The sequence below is a fragment of the Petromyzon marinus genome, chromosome 26, assembly GCF_048934315.1.
Source record: "Petromyzon marinus isolate PM22_M1 ecotype Great Lakes invasive population chromosome 26, UKy_Petmar_22M1.pri1.0, whole genome shotgun sequence".
Taxonomy (NCBI): domain Eukaryota; kingdom Metazoa; phylum Chordata; class Hyperoartia; order Petromyzontiformes; family Petromyzontidae; genus Petromyzon; species Petromyzon marinus.
The window spans coordinates 8,378,499-8,400,846 of record NC_133692.1 but is presented as its reverse complement, the minus strand read 5'-3'; the positions used below and the strand labels follow the sequence as shown (position 1 = coordinate 8,400,846).

The 22,348-nt window shown below is 44.1% G+C and overlaps 1 protein-coding gene across 3 annotated transcripts in view; it reads left to right on the top strand.

Moving 5' to 3' along the window:
• CLCN7 (chloride voltage-gated channel 7) overlaps positions 1-22,085 on the top strand; it is a 39,641-nt gene extending 17,556 nt beyond the window's left edge. For all 3 annotated transcript variants that reach the window (XM_032960876.2, XM_032960874.2, XM_032960875.2), the window contains 10 exons: positions 1,222-1,315; positions 2,483-2,649; positions 3,466-3,517; positions 4,975-5,102; positions 5,666-5,751; positions 7,617-7,758; positions 8,453-8,530; positions 9,221-9,397; positions 10,310-10,390; positions 10,855-22,085. In XM_032960876.2, coding sequence (XP_032816767.1) covers positions 1,222-1,315; positions 2,483-2,649; positions 3,466-3,517; positions 4,975-5,102; positions 5,666-5,751; positions 7,617-7,758; positions 8,453-8,530; positions 9,221-9,397; positions 10,310-10,390; positions 10,855-10,941 — 1,092 coding nt within the window. In that variant the 3' untranslated portion in view covers positions 10,942-22,085. The remainder of the gene's footprint in view (positions 1-1,221; positions 1,316-2,482; positions 2,650-3,465; positions 3,518-4,974; positions 5,103-5,665; positions 5,752-7,616; positions 7,759-8,452; positions 8,531-9,220; positions 9,398-10,309; positions 10,391-10,854) is intronic.
• Positions 22,086-22,348: the final 263 nt, after the last annotated feature.

Below are 22,348 nucleotides of genomic sequence, written 5' to 3'. Positions count from 1 at the left end.
ATACTACGCCGTGAAGGACTGAAATCCTGCAGCGCCCACAAGGTCCCCCTGCTCAAGAAAGCACATATACATGCCCGTCTGAAGTTTGCAATGAACATCTGAATGATTCAGAGGACCATTGGGTGAAAGTGTTGTGGTCAAATGAGACCAAAATGGAGCTCTTTGGCATCAACTGAACTCGCCGTGTTTGGAGGAGGAGGAATGCTGCCTATGACCCCAAGAACACCATCCCCACCGTCAAACATGGAGGTGGAAACATTATGCTTTGGGGGTGTTTTTCTGCTAAGGGGACAGGACAACTTCACCGCATCAAAGGGACGATGGACGGGGCCATGTACCGTCAAATCTTGGGTGAGAACCTTCTTCCCTCAGCCAGGGCATTGAAAATGGGTCGTGGATGGATATTCCAGCATGACAATGACCCAAAACACACGGCCAAGGCAACAAAGGAGTGGCTCAAGAAGAAGCACATTAAGGTCCTGGAGTGGCCTAGCCTGTCTCCAGACCTTAATCCCATAGAAAATCTGTGGAGGGAGCTGAAGGTTCGAGTTGCCAAACGTCAGCTTCGAAACCTTAATGACTTGGAGAAGATCTGCAAAGAGGAGTGGGACAAAATCCCTCCTGAGATGTGTGCAAACCTGGTGGCCAACTACAAGAAACGTCTGACCTCTGTGATTGCCAACAAGGGTTTTGCCACCAAGTACTAAGTCATGTTTTGCAGAGGGGTCAAATACTTATTGCCCTTATTAAAATGCAAATCAATTCATAACATTTTTGACGTGCGTTTTTCTGGATTTTTTTGTTGTTATTCTGTCTCTCACTGTTCAAATAAACCTACCATTAAAATTAAAGACTGATCATTTCTTTGTCAGTGGGCAAACGTACAAAATCAGCAGGGGATCAAATACTTTTTTCCCTCACTGTATCACTTGCCCCCGGTGTTAACTGTGACCGGGAATTGAACTCTGTGGTGACGTTGTTCATAGCACAAGGTAACAACCACTGTTCCATCCCAATAGATTCATACCATTATATATTTCTACATGCATTACAATAGCAATAGAGGAATTTATTCATTATTTCAATTATGACACTTCATCTAGTAATTGAGACATGTGGTTCGTTGGCTGGCTTGGTCTTTGTCCCAATGAGCCATTCTTCCTGCCCTGCCTCTCCCTCGGTACATTTGGACAACAGCGTCTAATTTTTTTTTTCCCACAGTTATTCTGCAATGACGGGGAGTACAACTCAATGGCGACGACCTTCTTCAACACCCCAGAGAAAAGCGTCCGTAGCCTGTTCCACGACCCCCCTGGTCTGTACAACTCACTCCACCATGGCAGAACATCGCCGCCGCCTTATTTATTTCTCCCACATGATTTCATGTCACGTGTGTTTTTTTTTCCAATACTTACCACTTGTATTTTTCTCTGTGCTCTGTTTGTGGTAAACACTTATATTTAGCAGAAAGTTACATCTGGGATTGTCTAAGTCATGGTTTGGAATGATAAGATACGACGATGTGTGTTGTGTAACGTTTATGAAAATGAGTATTTAGTTGGCGCTGCATTGTTTGAATGCAGGGCTGCTTTTCAGCTGGGTCTATCTGGGTTTGCGACCTAGACAATATTTCCGCACCTGTCCCACCACATTTAGTATACCTCTTGTTATGGCTGTGGCTACCAGTCACGTGCTTACTCGAGTCTACCAGCAACCCGGAAAATATTCGGTGAGTAAGCCCTGCGTAAAAGCACATTTTGGTAAGGTGTCTTGGCAACAGCACCATTGGCAATGATGACCTTTTGCCCTTGGCTATGTGTGATACTAAAACACGGTGGCCAATGACTAAAAATGCAAATCGGTGAAAAATTACCATGTTGGCAATGGTTGTACTTAAAACGCCATAACTGCACACCCAATGTGATGCCACAAACAGAGAGAGAGAGTAAGCTACACATGTTGGTGGAAGGTAATTTAAGTTGGTGGATTGCTCCATTCTGGCAGAGTAAATGGAAAACACATAACATAGAGTGCTCCTTCAGGCTCCTTAATTCCCCTCCGACCTGTGAATTGCACCCAGAGCCTCGCTTCTGTCTTTTGTTAGCACTGCTTTATATATATTGCTATAGCTTTGATTGAAAATAAACCAGTGGTGCCTGGGTGGCTCAATAGGGCAGAATGCTGAGCTGGCATCATACCTAGGTTCGAATCCAGAGCGGGTGATGGGGAAGTGTATCCCTATATTGTGTGGGCCAGACGTCATCGAAAGGGATTTCAAAGGTAGCTCTGATATCCACTTCCGTGGGCCTTTATCTAACATGAAAGAGTTTCAGTGTTCTGTGAGAGATCTCTGAATGGGTACTGATTCTCATGATGTGATTCTGATAGCACAATCGGGATAACATTGGGGGAAAATTACCAAAAAAAAAAGAAAAAATAACGCCTGCTGTGTTGGCGACATCGTTCCTTCTGCGGGTGACAGGCACATACAACCCCGTGACTCTGGGCCTTTTCTGCCTGAGCTACTTCCTGGTGGCATGCTGGACGTACGGCCTCGCCGTGTCCAGTGGCGTGTTCATCCCCTCACTGCTGCTGGGTGCAGCCTGGGGCCGTCTTTTTGGCATCTTCCTGTCCTATATGAGCAAAGGCGTGAGTACGCATGTACCTGACGATGTTGGGTCTCTGTGCTGTGTTTTGTGTTGGTAGATCTGTCGTGATGTGTCTTGTGATGTGACCGGCTGTTTGGTTCAGGGGACTAATTCGGTATGTTGGAATGTGCAGCCGACATTGCTGAGAACCTGACTTTAAGTCCAGGTTTCAGCTGCTATTGCTTACACTGGGTTCTCAAGTGTAGGAAGTTAATGGCTTAAAAAAAATCATATTTCGTTTTGCATACTTTGGCCGAATTTAATTGCCATTTAATTAATAATCTGCAAGGTATAATAGAGATATGCTGCTTGCACTATGAATTCGAGCCCTTTGATGGGACATGTTATCTTTCAGGGACTTTTTCTGGCATCGGAGATTTCTTTGTCTCTTGTCATAGCACGAGTAAACTTGGAATGTTAAATGGTATTGGTTGGGGGTACCTTGACTATACTTCACCAGTTCAGATATTGCTCGCCACTGATGTTAGCCTTGTCCAGGAATCTTACTCAAGCTGCCAAGCCGTGCCACTGCTGCACCCTATTATAGTTGTGTGGATATGCTTTTTTTAAAATTCCTACCCTGAGTATACTCAGTTTAAATGCAGTTGCGTGCACGTGGGGGGCATTTCCATAAACGAAATGTTTGTGTCATGTACATGTCTATTGACAGCGACACTTTAATTATGTTTCGCTACTCAGCTGTAACAAGTTGCTTTACCGACGTGATACATTAGCATGACTTGAAAGGCAAAAGGCATCAGCTGGATTGTTCAAAAAGCACTGCCCTCAATAAGACAGCTGTATTTAACCTCCACAGGCGTGGGCCGACCCGGGGAAGTATGCCCTCATGGGAGCTGCTGCACAGCTGGGTAAGGGAAACCATCCAAGCTCTTGGCATCTCCTTTGCATCACTGGGATCGGAAACGTGCATCTGGACAACGGCCTTAAGTGCCCGCTTTTGTCTGTTTTCGGCAGAAATAGGAAAGCCTGGACCTCATCACAGTGCAGCACAATGGTGCTAATTTCGAGTTGGTTCTATGATATCTTTCAAGATTAATTGAAATTAAATTGGTGTGCAGAGAGAACAGCCTGGATGACATGTTCACACATTCTATATTTTACTCCCCAGCGGCATTTTATCTTTGCTGTGCTCTTAAGGCCATCTGACACAGGCACACGCAATGCCTCCCAATTTGTATCACAAGCGTGAACACACTAAAGTCGTGCCCGGATATGTTTATTTTTAATCCTGCATGCCCTGTGCAAAGCATGCAATTTGAACACAGCCCTTTGTATGGCCCTGTTAATATTGATTGCCTTCAAAATGCTGTGCAAGTCGCCTGGCTTTCATCCAGCCCAAAAGGACAAGAGTGTGCTTTTAACGTTAATGGAAAAGTGAATTTTACATGGCATATTTATTTTGTGAAAAAAAAAGAATGCTGTGTTGTTCAGATACATCTTGGAGAATACGTTTTCCAACTCTCCTTTGGAGTGTATTGTGAATATTAATGAAAGCATTTGCAATGGTCATTTTATGCAAGCCAGTAAAAGCATATGGAGGTATTTATTTATTGGCTGTCCTCTTTCATGCATAACACCACTCCATACGGATTTTCAAGTTTCCCGTTTACAAGGTGCTCCTGCAATAAGACGGGAAATACGCAGGCTTTTGATGTTATTTGAAATAAACAATAATTCAAAAAGTCAAAATGCTTTCTCACTCACTTGAAAATGGGGCAGCATTTGTCTCCATTGGTGGAATTCTACATTCCTATATCTGTGTTAAGGATAAAGACATCGGTGATCATTGCCTTCCATTTAGCTTTGTCCATGATATTGCATTCCTATCACAGGACCAATATGTGTGTTTGTATTTTCTATCGTGTGTGTGTGTATGAATGTGTGTTATTCTGTGCTTAGGGAGCAATCGCGCAGTGGTTAAAGCACTGCTATGAACCCAGTCACCCGAGTTCGATTCCCGCTGACAGCTAACACCATTGACGGTTATCTGAAACAGTTCTCGGCCTTCCCCAGGTAGACTTAGCCTCAAATGAGTTCCTGGTGCGGTGTGTAAATATCACTACTTGGGAGACAAAGGTGACCGGATGTGGTGCTGGCCATCCACCTCCTCATGTGCCGTGCTGGCCTTCATAGGTGCTCGCTAACAGCACTTGCCCCAATAGTCTGCTTTGTCCCTACGGGGGATCTTTGTCTTTGTTATCCTGTGTGTGTAGATTCTGTTATGCACATATGGGTGAACGCATGTTTCTTTTTCCGTATGTCTTTGTATTCATTTGTGCCTTTGGCTATGGGTACCGTTGAACAGGTGGCATTGTGCGGATGACCCTGAGCCTCACTGTCATCCTGGTGGAGGCGACGGGGAACGTGAGCTACGGTCTGCCCATCATGCTCGTGCTCATGATGGCCAAGTGGGTCGGGGACTTCTGCTTTGAGGTGTGCTGTGAATTATTTTCTGGGTTAGCCTTTCATTTATGACTTTGTTGCTTGAACAGGGCTCGGTATGGAACAACTCGGAAGATTAGCCGAAGGGAGAGCCCAGTGGGGTAGGCTAGTTGATTTCGGCGGCCAACCCTCGGGTCAAGGAAGGCTAGAAATAGAAAGGAAACTCATTTATTCTCTTGAGTTGGAGAATAGATTTTTTTGCCATTGTGGTGCTTGTTGGGTGAGTAGCTCCAGCAGGGTGTCTGTAAACTTGCAGGTTTTTATGCATGGTAATCACCTATCCAAGCACATTGCAGGCTCAACTTTGCATAGCTTCTGAGATCTGATGCAATTGAGCACATTCTGGGTGATTTGGCCATAGGCAAACCGTTTTATATATGAATATTTATATATATTTTTATCTTTTTTACACACAAGTTCAATGCATGTATCATGCTGCGAAGAATGTATTTAAATTAATGAATGGTTACACACCTCACTTTCGGTTGAGTACATTTTTAGGAGACCATGGCCAGGAGCACATACTAATTCTCATGACTCTTGTCTGTTTGCAGGGTTTGTACGACATCCATATCAAGTTACAGAGTGTGCCGTTCATGGGCTGGGAGCCACCCGCAACATCTCACAGCCTCACGGCGAGGTGAGTCGATCACCCTGCTGGCTGTGGTTTCTTCTCCCACTCATCAAAGCGACCGTCGCTATTGTATTTGGAAACGGGATTTGTTTAACAGTGTTTTATTAAATTGCGAGCTTGTTAGCGGTCGCAATTTTCAAGTAATTTTATCGTAACTATTGAGCTGACTGGGTGGTTGAGAGTTAGAGCATTGATCTGGTACCGTTGAGATTCTTGGTTGAAATAGAGGTAGCTGCCTTTGACTAAACAGGGTTTTCAAGCAAAGTAATTTGATGGTCTCAGGCCGGTCACCAATTAATGGATACTTTCTCTCATGACACAACATTGACATGGCATGGCAAGCACAATCAATATAATATTGGGGGAAAATTATGAAAAATGTAAACATGTTATGTCATAATAAAGACATGCAGAGTGAGCCAGTTCTGCTCCTGTCTCACAAATGACAGTATTTAAATGAGAAGTTTATTTTTTTTAGCACATCTGTTAAGACTGTATGTGGTCTCTTGCGTTGCTCACAGGCTGTGCTGTGTGCATACAAACGAAGCTCTGTCTGGCTTGGTATTCATGCAGGAAGGAAGCGCCATCTATGTGATGTCCCCTGTGCTTTTGTTACACAAAAGCCAAGTGCATATGGATTTGCAGCTACTGGCAGGGACACTGGTTAGTTTTGTGCCCAGTAACTTATCTTGAAGCACTGAATTTTTGCCAATAGTTTATACGAGTTGTTGGCAGTGGGGGGATGTGCTCTTGTATTGAATTTGGTGCGTGATGATGCTGTTGTTCATCGTCCCCATGTGTTGTGTTGTCATCTATCTGATTGAACATTACTTCCAATACAACAGGTGAAGTAATTTATATATTCAGTGTTCCTTCTAGATATATTGGTCCAAAATTATCTGCTTAGAGGTAGGTTCTTGGTTCAGGTTCTGCCTTTCTGTCCGATCTGGCACATTCTTCTTCGTTTTGGCATAAGCAACCCCTTTCTTAAAGTTGTTGAGAAGCACCTTCCTTTTTTCCTTCTTGGCAATCTCCCCAAATCAAATTATTTGGCTGTTCAATTGTCAAAATTAGACTTCTGTCCCCTTGAAGCTTGCCCTACACTTTTGGTTACTCTTTCACTCAGTTCAACTGATTTTCTCTGTCTGATACCATAACCACATCTGAAAATGTTTTATTCTTCTAACCTCTTCGTTTCAGTGTCCATGTCTGCTGAATATAAAACTTTCCTCCATTAGAATGTTTTTGTGAGCATCTTCAATTCTGTACTCATCTTTGTTATCTGTAGCCCTTTTTCTTACTTAATGCTGCTGTATCCAAGGCAATCCTTCCTCTGATAGCCTTTTAGTATCTGCCCTCTTCCAGAAAGGCCATCCTAATAGCAGCTGTCTCGACTGCACTCGCACATCATGTTCCTTATTCATACCTCATTTCTTTAGAACTGCTTTTTGTGTTTAGTTGTCCTTCCCCGCACCTCCAATTAGCATGGTTGGGTTATGTTCGGTGCGAAAGAAGTTCAATGTACATACATACATACCTTTTTGCCTTCACCTCCTGCACTCTGTGTTTCACTCAGTTACTATGTGATCTTATGAGGAGAGAGAATTCCCGGTCGTGGCAGACATTACGAACCTGCACTTCCTAGTGTGGTAAAATATTGTCAAACAACCCCCCACTTCGGACATGATGTGGGGGTTGTTGCAGTGGCTTCGCAAAGAGTTGCACATTATTATAATAAATCGTTATTATACATGCTTATCCACATGTTCCACTCTGCAGGCATTCTCATCCCACATCTCTCCCTTACACAGCTGATGTCCTTTACCAATGCCTCCTGCCCTATTAATGTGTGTTGCTGCTGCTGCGTATAGCGAGGTGATGAGTCACCCGGTGGTCTGCTTCAAGCGCTTTGAGCAAGTGGGCCGCATCGTGGACATCCTCAGCGACAACACGGCAAACCACAATGGCTTCCCCGTAGTGGAGGAGGGAGAAAACGTGGTCAACGTAAACGAGGTGACGACTTTTTTTGGTTCTCAACCAATAATCTCGTGGGTCCATTTGCGACGCAGAAACTTTATTGACGACGCATTTTCCGACATGACTCCGAACACATTTGAACAGAGTCAGTCTGGTTTCCGATGTGACTTGGCGTGGAGCTTTTGTTTTTCTTAGTGGCTTTCGTGGAATTTTACCTATTAAACCCTGTTAAATATGGCCGATAAAAGGAAAACATAGGCAAGTGATGTTTATACCGATTCTACTGGCTGGGAAAATAGGGTCTGATTTGCGATGATCCAGTTTCCGATGGGGTTTCCAGGAACGCATTATTGGGGACTCTCCTGTATACAAAAGCAGCTGGAACTAAACTGAACTGGTGGGATCGTGACTTAAAGCTTTCATGACTGCAGGAATTCATACTCTTTGGGTCTTTCGGTAAAGTCACACCGAAAGACCCAAAAAGTACAAAACATTATTTTTGCATTGCACCTTAATGTGCGTTCCTCGCTTAGCAGGAAGGCACCAATACTGGGGAAGATTTGCATAATTAAATTATACATTTCTAAGACTGCGGTTTATTATATATCCATTATACTACCAATGTAACAAATGCTCTTACATGTGGAAAGTTCCAGAAATGCGTCCACGCTGGTTTATTGATGGGAATTGGCTGTTTTTGTTGACATATGTGTGATTATTCTTGTTTTAGCAGGGGGACGCAGATGATTTTGGGAAGCTGCGTGGGCTCATGCTGCGTTCTCAGCTGATCGTGCTTTTAAAACACAAGGTGGGTGTTCTCCAACTGCTTGTGGTGTTGCACTTAGAAGTGTTGACACGTGCTCATCTTTTTCTGTGGCCACTGCAGTCCACCACCACTTAGCCTCATTGCCTCTCCTGCTAAACCAGAAACTTTACCCTGAACCAATGTATGACTATTTTTTTTCACATTTTAATGTTTCATATTAATCTTTGAAGCCTCTGGGAAAATTGGCAATGAATTACTTGGAAAAAGCTTATTCAGAAAAAAAATAACTCTTTACTATATACCAGCAAGTTTGGCTCACTTGTTAGAATGAATGGGCACAGGTGCAAGTTCTACATGCGCATGTTTTCACGTGCATTTGCATGTTCCCTTGTGTGAAAACTTGCATTTATTAGTTACAACAAACTGCATACTTGCCATTTCTACCGATCGATTTAAGTGGTATGCTTCTGAATTCAAAATCCTTTGAACGCATACTGGTTTTCTAAGCTAATCCATTGCTTTTAAAATTGGTATGTGATAAAAGGATCGACATCCTGCCACTTAAAATCAAGCATGGTTAGCAAGTATGCAGCTCATTATAGCGATTGCACTTAGAATGACTTTAAAGACAACAGGTGACTGAGTGTGCTAAGATTAGAAATGCAGTTTTTGCCAAGTCGGAGGCCACAAGCCGAAGTGACCCACGCGGCCTTCCCGACGCGAGGAGCGCAGGCCTTCATGGAGCGGAGTGACGTGGGTGAGCCCAGGCACCGGCTGACGCTGAAGGACTTCCGGGACGCGTACCCGCGCTTTCCACCCATTCAGTCGATACACGTGTCGGAGGAGGAGCGCGAGTGCACCGTCGACCTCTCGAGCTACATGAACCCCACACCGTACACTGTGCCACAGGTGCCGCCTTCCCTCCCATTATAATAGTCTGCTAAATTTCCTTTTTGAGCCATTATTTTGGCACAGGGATAGCTTTCACCAAAGCGCTATTTTTGACAGATAATTTAGTCTTTCAGTATGGAGTGATGTTGCTATGTGTAATCCCAATCGGGTAGTTTGTGGGTATTTTTTAATTAGCTACATTTGGACCAATGGGCTTCTCTTTTTCCAATGATGTCAGGGGATCTTTAACATCCACTGTAAAGCAGACATCACTTATTTGTATGGTTAATACGCTGCAATAATAACCAGGGAGGCCTGCCATATTCGAACAGTAAACCTCTACCACAAGTGGCGAGCACGCTATAGCTGGATGAGGGCCTCGCCCCATATTGTCTTGCTTGTCTGCCCTGTGCACCATTTACAGCAGGGATAGAGAAATGTCCAAGCAATGAATGAAACTGGTCGTTAAAATTATTGAGTAGCAGTAGTTTTACATCTAATAGCATTGGGGTCAAGGGGTGCTCCAATGGCATTCTTGCATGTGAGTTTGATTCCTGGCAACAGCTAATAACTGTAGCAAGTGATATCTTAACAAGTCCCAGCTTCATAAAGGACGGTACATTATGAATGCCTTGTCTGACAGCACAGCTAAGACCATACCTGTCAACCCTTTATCAGTGCCTACCTTATTACAGACCAATTCAGACCTTATTGGTCATCTCGTGCCCTTATAAATATCAATGTTCATCCTACAAAGTCCCATCACAAGGGAGAAACACATAGACGCATTTTTGCCCGTATTGAAACGGTTGAAAACTAAATTCCCCTGTACAAGAATACAGTTAAACAGTATGGGTTGGCAGGTATGTGAGAGAGTTGAATGTAGAATGCCTGTGGGTGCTATCTCTGTCTGCCAATCACTGTCTCTAGGAGGCGTCGCTGCACAGGATTTTCAAGCTGTTCCGCGCGCTAGGGCTCCGCCACCTGGTGGTTTGCAACGGCGATAACAGGGTGAGGCGTCATTCAGAGTGCCGCGTGTTGTTGCGCAATCACGCTTAACCCTGCACTAAAATATAACCTGATCACTCAGAATGAGCTGTATCTTGTAATATCTCAGACATTCAACAGGGTTGAGCCTTAATAGTGTTTTGGAACAATGACCGCTGTGCTTAAAGCGGGTGCTGTCGGCATTGTGGGCAGAGGAGGGCAGTGCATCAAACCACATTGTTGTACTGTACTTGACGTTCCAGTGTGGTGAAGTATTAAAAATAACCCGCATCACGTGGGGAAGCCTTTATACAGCAGTGGATTTAGAAAGTGAATGTTTTTACAGTGGAAAATTTATGTTAACTTCTATGTATTTAGGCCTGCAGTATATGTACAATTGTCTAACCGTTAGCCCGTGCATTTTCATGGGCACTTTTAATCTGCATTTGTGTGTAAGTGGGTGCTGGTCATGTGTTTGCATTGCACAGGTGATTGGGCTGGTGACCCGCAAGGATCTGGCACGCTACCGCTATCACAAAGGTGGCCTGGAGGAGGTGCCGCTTACGCAGACGTGATGGTGCGGAGAGATTGGCCTGTATTGGCTTCGTTGCTTTCAGGGCCAAAGGCATCATTGGTTCAATGGCAGGAGGACAAGCTGGCAAATGTAGTGCGTGTTTACATTTGTACGTCTAAGAGTGGATGCTGTGTATGTGCGAATACCCGTTTGAGTAAATATAATATACAGATTGAGCTTATGTTTTTTCTATAAGGAAAGTGTTGTTTATGTTGTTGGTACATATGCAAAATTTGTCAAGTGGGGCCACTAACATTTAAAAGCCTGATGCACTCAAGACTGCATCCTTAATTGCTTAAGTTTGTGGTCTTACGTCACGCGTGGGAGAACTTTATATTCAGGCTTTAATTAGTGCTCTCTTCATAAGTAACCTGTTTCACTGTACACCGGTTGAATTCACATTTCTTACCTAAAGCCAGTAGGTAATAGGCACTCCAAATGCGAATTTGACTTCCTAGCATCTCGGGCAGGGGTCGGCAACCTGCGGCGACGGGGTGGCATGCGGCTCTTTAAGGATGCTGCGTGACTTTATTTATTAAGGACTGTTTTGTATTCACATGCATTGCGGCTCTGGAAATATTGAGTTCTTTACTGAATATTCTTGGTTCTTTCGATAAAGTCACGTAGAAGGGAAACAATGACTTTACCGAAAGAACCAAGAATATGAATCCCTGCATTCACGAAAGCTTTAAATCAAAATTCTTTACTGAATTCGAAAAAATGCCTCTTCTCGTTATTTCGATTGCCAACCTCTGATCTATGGGGTGTTTATATTGCTTGAAATTTCTTGCTAAAAGAGCAATGCTTCTTTCAGAGCATGGGGAGAGGTATTGTTGAAGTATTAATAGATCCTACAAAATTGCAAACCTTAACACTCGCCGCTCTATCCTGTACGTTGATTGTGATTTCCACGAAATATTTTTTGGTTTTTGAACCACTTAACATTCATATGTATTTTTTTTTACTTATCACTCCTGACCAAATCACCTGGAATGCGCCAGATCCGGAAGCTAGGCATGGTTGATCCTGAATAGTGCTTGGATGGACGGCTACCATGCCTAAAACAGGGTTTATAGACTGCTGCAGGGTTACTTTGTTAGCAGCCAGCAGCGTAGGAATGTTTCGTTTTGTATTTTATTCCAAGATGCTCCAGCATTTATGCTCGAGCGAGCCTTCACCAACCCACGTTTACCAGCGTGGTGGAGTTTGGTTAGACAACCCCATTGACATGCATGGCACAGGGAGGCCCTTATCCATCAGTGTATTGACATAAGGGTTGTACATTTGTTTTTCTTGCCAGGGGCCTTGCACAACAAACTCTGTGGCACTGTGACCACTGTGTTCACTAAAGTCAAGTGGCAGCAAGTGGCCCCAACACTGACTGGGGAATGCTGTATATCCAACACTTATTCAAAATGTGCTGCGGTAGCATTTTTGTTGTACTTCAAGAGTGAAATTGCACAGTGGCTTGGCTCTATTACTCATAGCAGGTATCAAGCTATGAAGAAGGCTACCTTTTACACATGTTGCTGCTTTATTTTTTAAATCCCAATTTTGAGATTGCCTGCTCCTGAAGTTGACAGCGGGGGTGGGGGGGGAGTATGATACGATAACATCGCCCATCACTGCAAGCTGTGTGAATTGATTTCACGGCGTAATTTACTCGCCTGTTTTATCTGGAATTTATATTTATGTGAATGTATATTGCACAGTGCACACAATTAAGGTACATTTTAAATTACAGTTGAAGTAATTATACATAGCAGCCCCTAACAGTAAATTGTGAATGCAATTGGTAAATCAATGAGGATTTTGAAATGCACCTGGAGAAATATTTAGCCACAATGTAATGTACTACAGGGACTCTATTTATGAACGAGTTAGGTTTGTAAGTCGACTTGTTCATAAGTCCAACTTTACTCCTGTCGATTCCAAACATGTACGGCGTGTACACTAAACACGGAGAATGGCTTTAACAGTTGTATAATCTGTAGATGTGGATGCCACTGTTTCTTGATCTGCAGATGTCGATGCCACTGCCGCTATTGCGCGGTGATTGAACTTACGACTCTAACTCTGAACCGGAAACTGGACATATGGACAGGTTTCTTCGTATCTCTGGAAGTTCTTAAGTCGAATGTTCGTAAGTAGAGAAGTCTATATTTTCATTATGGGTGCTGCTGTGGAGTAATGGGTTGCGCATTGATCTCCCGTTGTGGCAGTTGAAACGATGGGGCAAATTTCTTAAATCCCCAGCAGCATGAATTTGTACACAGTATCGGCAGGTTGCATGTCTGTGGGGTAAAGTGTGGGTGCTCCCACCTCATCCATTATGTCTGGCCAGCGTGGGAGAGTTGGGCTGTCTAAAGCTACCTTTAGTGGAAGCTGTTCCGCCGTGAGTAAGCAATTGCAGGGCTGCACCTCCACTTTTTTCTCGGTGTGTTCTCACTTTTTTTTTTATCCAGCCTGCGATAACGTGCCAACACCTTTCATAATGTGCCCTGCTAAATGGGCTGGTTTCCTTGCACAAAGTGCTAAGAGGCACTTTTCTTTTGCTGTGCTTGTACGTTGTTTGACCGTAACACTGTGCTCCTGCATGCACGCGCCCACGTGTGAATTGTGTGTGTACCCGTCTCCGTCACAATACAGGAAGGTGAACTTTAGTCTCACTCGGATTCACAGGCGAATCAGCGAAGCAGGTGGCTGGATGCAGTTGTGTTTTGGTTGTTATTGTGCTCTGGCACAGTCGCATACAGGTTTGATGTTACACAGCGTCTGATTAATACTCGGGTAATAAAAAAAAAAACGTGAAATTGGTGTCCCGCTAAAGTCATTTGTCATCAAATGACTAAAATAATTTGCTGTCGACCAGGAGCATGTTCTTACAAATGAATCCGGATGCGTGTTATGCCCATGAGGGATGGGAATGTAACGCGATGGCCAGGGGAATGTAAGAAGGTGTTGAAAGGTCGTGAAAGGTTATTTATTTTAACAAATGGATGTATGGTGTCAGGTGTATGTAGCAACGTATAAATAACGGAAATGAGTGTGTTTGGCTAACTCACGTTGACAGGGTTTGGGACTTTATAAGGGCTAACTAGTAATGGATTTAGAAAATTAAGATGTAACGTTTTTTCCAGATGCCATAGTTGCTATGCTATTCCATATGCCTCAAGGCTGTATAGGGTGTCATCCGTTGCATACCAGACCACTTTTTTTCACGAAGGTGTTAAATGAAGTTGTCTTATGAATGAATATGAAAGCCTGGACACCAAAGCAGCCAAAAAAAATAATTAACTTAAAATAGCCGACATTGTCTAGCTTCTTGGCATTTTGGGTCTGCGCACAGCAACTATAATTTAAAAAAATGACCCCAGCAGCCCATATGACTAAATGGATAGTCTTTGTGGAACACGAGCTTGTATTTGTGTGTGCGGTGTTAAGATTGGCCTCTGGAGGAGGCTCGTGAAGAACGCTACTGGGCAGTTAAGAGGCAGTCGCCTTCCAGCAACAACGGAGGGCAGAGGAGCGACGCTCACAACAACGAGCAGAGAGCCGGGCAGATAAAATATAGCAAGTTGGCACAGTAGGGGGTACAGCTGGTGCATCTACCAGTCACCTCGGTCAGCCAATCCATGTCACCTGGGTCTGTCCCGAGACCTGTCGGTGAGCCTTCAACACTTTACAGGGCCTCAAAGTGCACCTGGCCTGGCACAGGCTGTGGTGATGTCACCATCACTTCGTGGCGAATGGTGGGTTTTGGTAAAAAATAGCCCTCTGTTTGACCAGCAGTGGCCCCCAAAAATGTTTCTAAATGTGTCATGTGGCTGGCAGTGCAATGCAGTGCTGCGAGTGCTCTCGAAGTGCGTGACAAGGGCATGATGTGCCCAACCATGTCCTTATCTCATGCACACTCGACGTTTGTACTGCAAACAACTTTTAAAGATATGTCCATGACACCTTGTATGTAAATTTAGACTGAACTAAATAGAACTGATAATTACAACCAAGTTATGCAATGCATTGTTACATAAGCTTGCAAAACTCCAGTCCTCCATCCTGAGCCCACATTTTTGGGGCTCGTGCAGCATTGCCCGTGCATAGCCCATGTTTCACGATCATCGCTCTCCGTCTCAACATTTAGCCTTCGTCAAAGTGGCGTAGGGTGCATATCATGGGTCCTGATGACAGGAGTCATGTAACTACCAGCGAAACGTCGTACTTGTAAATGTTTTGGATTTACTCTCCAACTCACCAGTGGGCTGGAGTAGTAACTAATTGTCACGTTTGTTTGCGTGACAAACCTTACTGGCTGTGTCGGGTGGTGGAGGGTTACGACACATTTATACTTACGCGATCTAACCCAAAAACCTTATGAGTGAAATGAATACCTCCCCCCCCCCCCCTCCTATGAAATGTCCCATCATCTTCATAATTCAGCAACCTGGATCCCTCCAGCCCATGGGCCCCGGTCTATTTGCACCACCTCCAGTACACACTTGGTAGCTATGGCACTACTCTGTAAGCCACGTGGGTGACTGGCCTTGTGCAGAGCGTTCCACGTTTAGGGCCCCTCGCGGCACGTTTCAGGGCTAATGGAATCAAGACCACGGGGCCCAAACAAATGTTATGAGTGCATGCCGGAATACTGTGGCGCCGCCTTTTGAATCCCAGCTTCTGTAATGGTACAGAAACGCGCTCTTAGTGGAATTAATTAAATATTAATTTATTTTGTGCTTTTGTCCGTGTATGGTATCTCGAAGGGTACGCATTATAGAATTTTAATGTGAATAGCGGATTCATACACAGACCTTAATTTTTCACGTCATTTTTCCGGGGCTCACCCATTACAAACCCTCCAGCCAGCCCTTTGTGTCTTGGGGAGGCGGTGATATTTTCTGGAACTCAATCTACAGCTACGGATGAAATGATGCTCAGCTCAGACATATAGTGCTGTGGTGCAAAATCATTCTGCATGATTCGCAGAATAATTAGTTGTAGAATTGCATAATGCAAGGACATTCAAAGCAATTTATGAGCCTAAAAACCACACTGTCTCATGTCTCAATTGGTAACAGACGAAAAATCTGTATTATGTTAGTTTAATTAACCCGTCTGTGATCTATGATTCATCAGCAGAAATTGACATAGAATTATAGCTGTAAATCATACATATAACCTTTGCATTGACATAGCCCATAAGCCAGACGACATTTAACTACCAAACTGAGGGACTAAAGCAACTTGTTTTCAGTTAGCCTGATGTACTGAACTGTTTGGAATCATGTGGTGGACATTCCAGATTCCCAGCTTCATGACATTTTTCAAAATGGCCACCAATTTTCTCAATGTGAAAGTTACCCATCGTGAGCACAATGCTTCCTAACTTGTCTGAGTGTGTCCATACTGTTTCTGTTGCATTCACAAACACGGCCTGATCCAAGACAACTGAAATATTCGGAAGGCCTACTGACGACCGAATTGCCATGGATTGATGCCCTTGAAGAGAGCTACTTAGCCCAATGGGATTTACTCGGAAAATAAACTTCTGATTCTGAACTCTAATAATGTACTCTGGTTAGCAATTATATACATAATACACCAAATTACACAAATTATATATATAAAAAAACGTACACTGGAAACTAATCAAATACATAATACACTTCAAAATAATCCTATTAACATACAAAGCATTCCACAACCAGATTTCACCTTACATCATCAGCAACCGCACAGATCAAGCAAAACAACATCACTTCACTCCTCAACCCAATCACTCCAATCATCAACAGCCAACCACACACATCATGGGGTTGGACAGATCGTTCTTATTTGCAGCACCACACCTCTGGAACAACCTCCCCGAAGCAATTGCACACTTGACTCCATCGCTACATTCAAGTCACAATTCAACAACAACACATCTCTTTGCACTTGCATACAACAACTAACTCACAGCCGCAACTTGATTTTATTTTCACATGTTAAACAACGAGGAGCAGTTTGTTTTGTCTCATTGTATAGAATTGTACATGTTTATGTTTGGGCATTACATGTGGGGAGCGGTAGTGTAGTGGTGAGCACGTTGTGTTACGAACCCGGGGACCCGGGTTCGAAATCTGCTCACGGCCACCACCAGTGATAACGATTGTCTGACCTAGTCCTGGGCCTTCCCTAGGTCGACTGAGCCTCAAATTAGTACCTGGTACTATAAACATCAGCACTGGGGAGACAAAGGTGGCCGGGCGTGGTGCTGGCCACCCACCCCGTCTTGTGCCGTGTCGGCCTTCATAGGTGCTGGCTAACAGCGCTTGCCCCAACAGTCTGCTAAGGCCAAATGGAGGGGTGGGGGGGGGGTCTGTATTAATGTGACGGTGCTTTGAGTGGCAGGTTTGTGCCAGAAAGGCTCTTCGTGTGTAAGCAAGAATAACATTGGACCTGGCTTGCAGACAACGAGTGCACGCGTTAGTCAATGCGTGCCACAGATCTACCGAGTGGGTCTGGCTGCTGGAGTCATCCCTCAACTGATTTACAATAATCTCAAATTGAAGCCGCGTGTGGACAGTTGCCACAACCCCGAGCGGTCGCCTCATCAGCGACAGACAGGGGCGAATGATTCGCACACTCAGTGGCAGAGCGTTGTTGGCAGGGGCCCTGGGCTCCTAGAGCAAGGAATACAATTGGGTCCATCCTCATGTCCAATTTCAACATCTTCGTTATCTGGCAACTGGCCCCCCTCCAGTTTCCTGCACCCTACGGCGCAGTTGCACCGCTCCCACACTCGCGAACTCTGCCGCTACTGCCCCAAAATGCCACGCGAGGTGGACGCTTTCAGCCTCATGCCGCACACAGAAAGCACAGGGCCCACAAGAGATTGTGGGGTTTCCAAGCTAATAATAATTGTAAGTAATGCCTGCCAAAGAGTTTCGTGACTCCATGAGACCACAGCAGATATTTCACTGGTTCAGTGTTATATTGTACTGCAGGGGTCACCAAACTTTTTTCACAGTGGGCCGGATAACTGAAAGATTGACGAGCGCGGGCCGCATAATCATGTTCAATACTTGCAAGCCAGAACGAAAGCTCGGGGAAAAAAGACGAAAAACTAAGTTTACCATTCCATGTTAATCATGGGTGAGTGGCGTGCAATGCACAAAAAACAAAGACAACCAACATATTTATTTACTAAAAAGTTATCAAAGAAGGCGACGTTAGCAAAAAAATAGTTACATCACACCTAGTGTGCACATATCCGAATCTCACAAACTAAGTAGCAAAAAAGGTTAGTGAGATTTGTGAAACTGACGTTTGGCTTTCAAGATATCATCAATGTTTGGTTTGGAATTGCTGCATCCAATCAAGAGAATTGCTTTCAAATGTTCATCAGTCAATCTCGTTCGATGTGTTGACTTCACATACTTCATTTGTGAAAATGTTTGCTCACAGACATGAGTTGTTCCAAACACTGATGCCATACCAGCGGCAAATTTCTTCAGGTTTCGGAAACTCAACATCAGGTAAGCAGCGGTAAAATTCAACAAGTTTTCCTTCTCTGTGCTTCTCTTTCAACAAGTCATTTGCTCGCAAATCAATGAGCTCCAACTGTAGTTCAACAGGCACATCATCAAGGTTACAATCAAACGGATTCTGGAACAGAAGAATGTCACTCAATTCTGTCAAGATCTGATAATCTCTTCAAAAAATGCTTCTTCAAGTCACGAATAATCTTTTTCGGAAAATCGAGGTTGACATCTTCAGCGATTGTAGCGCAAAACTTTGAAACAGTGAAAATGAGAGACGTTTTCTCCTTCCAGTTGTGCTTCAAACAATGACAGCTTTCTCCGAAATCCTTTGATGATTCAAAAATGACAACTTTGACAGTCAGGTAGGATCTGACAGATGTGGATCAGCTCTATCTTTTTCAGTGAGAAAAACATCTATTTCGTTTCGGAGCTTGTAAAAATGAAACAGGACTTTACCGCAGCTGAGCCACCTCACTGCTGTGTGATAAGGCAAGTCACAGAAATCAGAATCCATTTCTTCAAGAAAAGCCTGGAACTGATGGTGATTGAGTGCATGTCCCCGAATGAAGTTCACAGCAGAAACGACTGGTTTCTGTACACAAGAAATATCTAAGTCTTTCCCACAGAGTGCTTGCTGATGTAATGATGCATTGTATGAACAGAGCGCCCGGAATTTGCAAATCTTCCAACTGAGTCCTGATCTGCCCCACCAGACCCTTCCTCACTCCAGCCGTGTTTTTTCCTCCATCAACTCTAACACCTCGAAGCTGATTCCACTGAAGGTTATAGTCTTGCGAAGTTTTTTGCACTTCCATGAAAATGTCTTTTCCAGTTGTTCCATGCATGCTGCAAACGGATGCCAACTCTTCCGTTATCCGAAAATCCAAATTGACACCACGAATGAACACGAGAAGTTGTGACGTACTCGGGAGATCAGTAGAGTCATCCAGCGCCAGAGAATACCACAACAAGTTCCTAGCTTTCTCGCGTATCTGTAGCACTATGTTCTCTCCAAGTTCTTCTGTTCTCCGCACAACTGAACTTGCCGAAAGGCTGATACTTCCAAACAAATCGGCTTTCTCAGGACACAAGTAATTTGCTGCTTCCATCATACACTCTTTGATGAAGTTGCCATCAGTAAACGGTTTTCCTCGTTCTGCCATATTATGCACTATTTTGTAACTTGTACGAGTGACAGATTCTTCATTGAAAACGCGACGCTCGGCGTCCACTTTTCTTTTCTTAGTAGCCATGATGAAGTGTGAAGAAAACGGGATCTGAAAATTGAAAAATACATTGAATTGTTTCCTATTGAAACACAAGAAAAGCAGACGATTCAGGGGTCACTGGTGAAGCTACGGCTCACCAAAGGTACATATAAAGTTTATAGGTACCTTTGGTAATAGAATATATCACATAATAAGGTTTACAAAATATATAAATAGGGCGGGCCTAAATAAACAGCCTAGAGACCAGCTCGATTAACACCTTGACCGGGGAATTTTTCTGAGCTGGGGATAATATTTTCGTAATAACACGAGGCTTCGATGGCATTGTTATTCTATGTTTGTTACTTTATGACCTCTAATCACACTTGTAGTTCACTTACCTATCACTGTCAACACAAATAAATCCTTGTTACATACCTATAAAATGGATGACAGGCAAAAAGAAGTAAATATTTCTGGAGCGTCGGACCTGTGTTGACAGCCGGGAAATCTTGGGGACGAGAAAGATGCGTGTTTGTGTGTGTTGAAATGGAAACCATGGTAACGTGTTGCCGTGACGTTGCCATGGAAACCATGGTAACGTGTTGCCATGACGTTGCCATGGAAACCATGGTAACGACAGAGCGTAGGCGGAGCTACCACGAGCCGGGGACGGACTTGGGATGGCGCGAAATAAGCAAACATTACAATAAACAAGAAAATCTAGATACAATAATTTAACATTTAAAATAGTACATTTAAGGCACATAGCAGTCAGGAGGTCTCCGCACGCGTGAAGATCTCCTAGTATTCTAAACATATTTAAATTTAAATTGTATCACAACGTCTCGTGTTCCATACGTTTTATCAACCAAATTCAAGTACCGTCGGCGGGCCTGATGGACTGACGTCGCGGGCCGGATTCGGCCCGCGGGCCGTAGTTTGGTGACCCCTGTTGTACTGGGTGGCAACATTTAGTTACGTCACTACTTGTTTGGAAAAGTTATGTACATAAATGGCTTTTAGAACGTTTATTTATATACAAAAGTATATATTTCCTAGAAGCGTTGGTTTACTTCTCCCCTTGATTTGTGTGATTGTATTGTTAATTATTCTGTTGTTACATCTCAGTGGGTTCTCACTTGGTTGTAATCCACATAGAAAAATAAACTGCGCCAACTGTTGGTACAGTCATTAGCAGCCTGCGCTGTGAACCGGATGAGCTGGCTTCGATTCTCAGTCACGGCTAACATCAGTGGCGAGTGATATCTGAAATGGGTCATGCCCCCTCTGCCCTCCTTCTCCACCCACACTGACCAGCATGCTGAATCATGGCACAAACAACCCCAATGGCTGTCTCGTTGTAGGGAGGCCTTCACGTAGCAGTAGATTGAACAACTGTTGTCAATCATAATGCGTTGGTACAACAAAAGTCGTGCCGCTTTAAGTGGTGCCGCTTTAAGTGGTGCCAAATGCATTTGCTCGGCCACAAACTCTATGGCAGGTAAAGTCGCATTTTGCATGTGTAATGACAGGGGTGACACTTGCCGGCTTTGTAGGGGTAATTACGGCTAGAGCTGCATTACATAATGAATTACATAATGCATTACATAATGCATTACATAATGCATTATGTAATGCATTATGAAGGTGCGTATCTGGGTAAAGGTCAAGGGCGGAGTCAGTCGAGAAGCTCCGGGGACCAACCCGAAGGTTCTGGAAAGGGCGCGTGGCCAGAGGTGGAGCTTGGCCACGCCAGGCAGATAGATATAAGGAGCACAGAACCCTGGGTTTTACTGGTAGGAACGAAGTTGTAAACTGAGTGTACCAGCCTGCAATAGATTAATGTGTCCATCCGTCCGTCCGTCCCCTTTCAAAAGCCCCATACTACCGTATGCCGGGAAACAATTCCTCATTTTAAAATGCAATTGTTGTCATTTTTCGGCCCAGCCCTTAACGATTTTATGATACATTGCTCCAAAATGAGCAGATTTCAGTCAATAAGGATTTCACCATTCCATTCCTCTACAGAGGTTAATTTGTCCGAAGAACCCTCAACGATTTTGAGGGCAAAAAGGTGGGAAGACGCTCTCAATTTGCACAATTTTACGTAACAATGTCATAAAATTGCGCAAAATTCCAATGTTCCTACCAGCCCACCCTGCAGGGACCTGTTAAGGAGCACCGAACCCTGGGTTTGGGGCTGCTAGCGTGGGGTCTGGGTCCTGGTTGTGTCGCTGCCGGCGGCGTCTCCTCGTCTTCGACCACGTGGCTGTTCTTCTGCAAGAGCAGCTCCGCTCCTCCGCTCGTCGACCATTCAGTGTAGCTACGCAGGACGGAGATGGGCTGCGTGTTTGGACAGCCTTGTGTATCGCCCTGTGCGCTCTTAATAAATAAGAAGCCTTCTACTAGACGTGTGTCGGAAGTCGCTCATTACACATGTATAGTTTTTGCATAGCATAGATGATGGGCTGCGTGGGCCTCCAACAAACCGTTGCATTGCATGATTTGCATGATTTATTGCACGTTTTATACCTTATTAATTATGCCATAAAATGCACCGTTGTATTTACTGCCTCCAGCACTAAACTTGTGGCGGCGTACGAATTGCTTTTTATTGTTTGAGCGTGGCCTGAAAACGGCATCCACATGCACATGCAGTCTTTGAATCTCA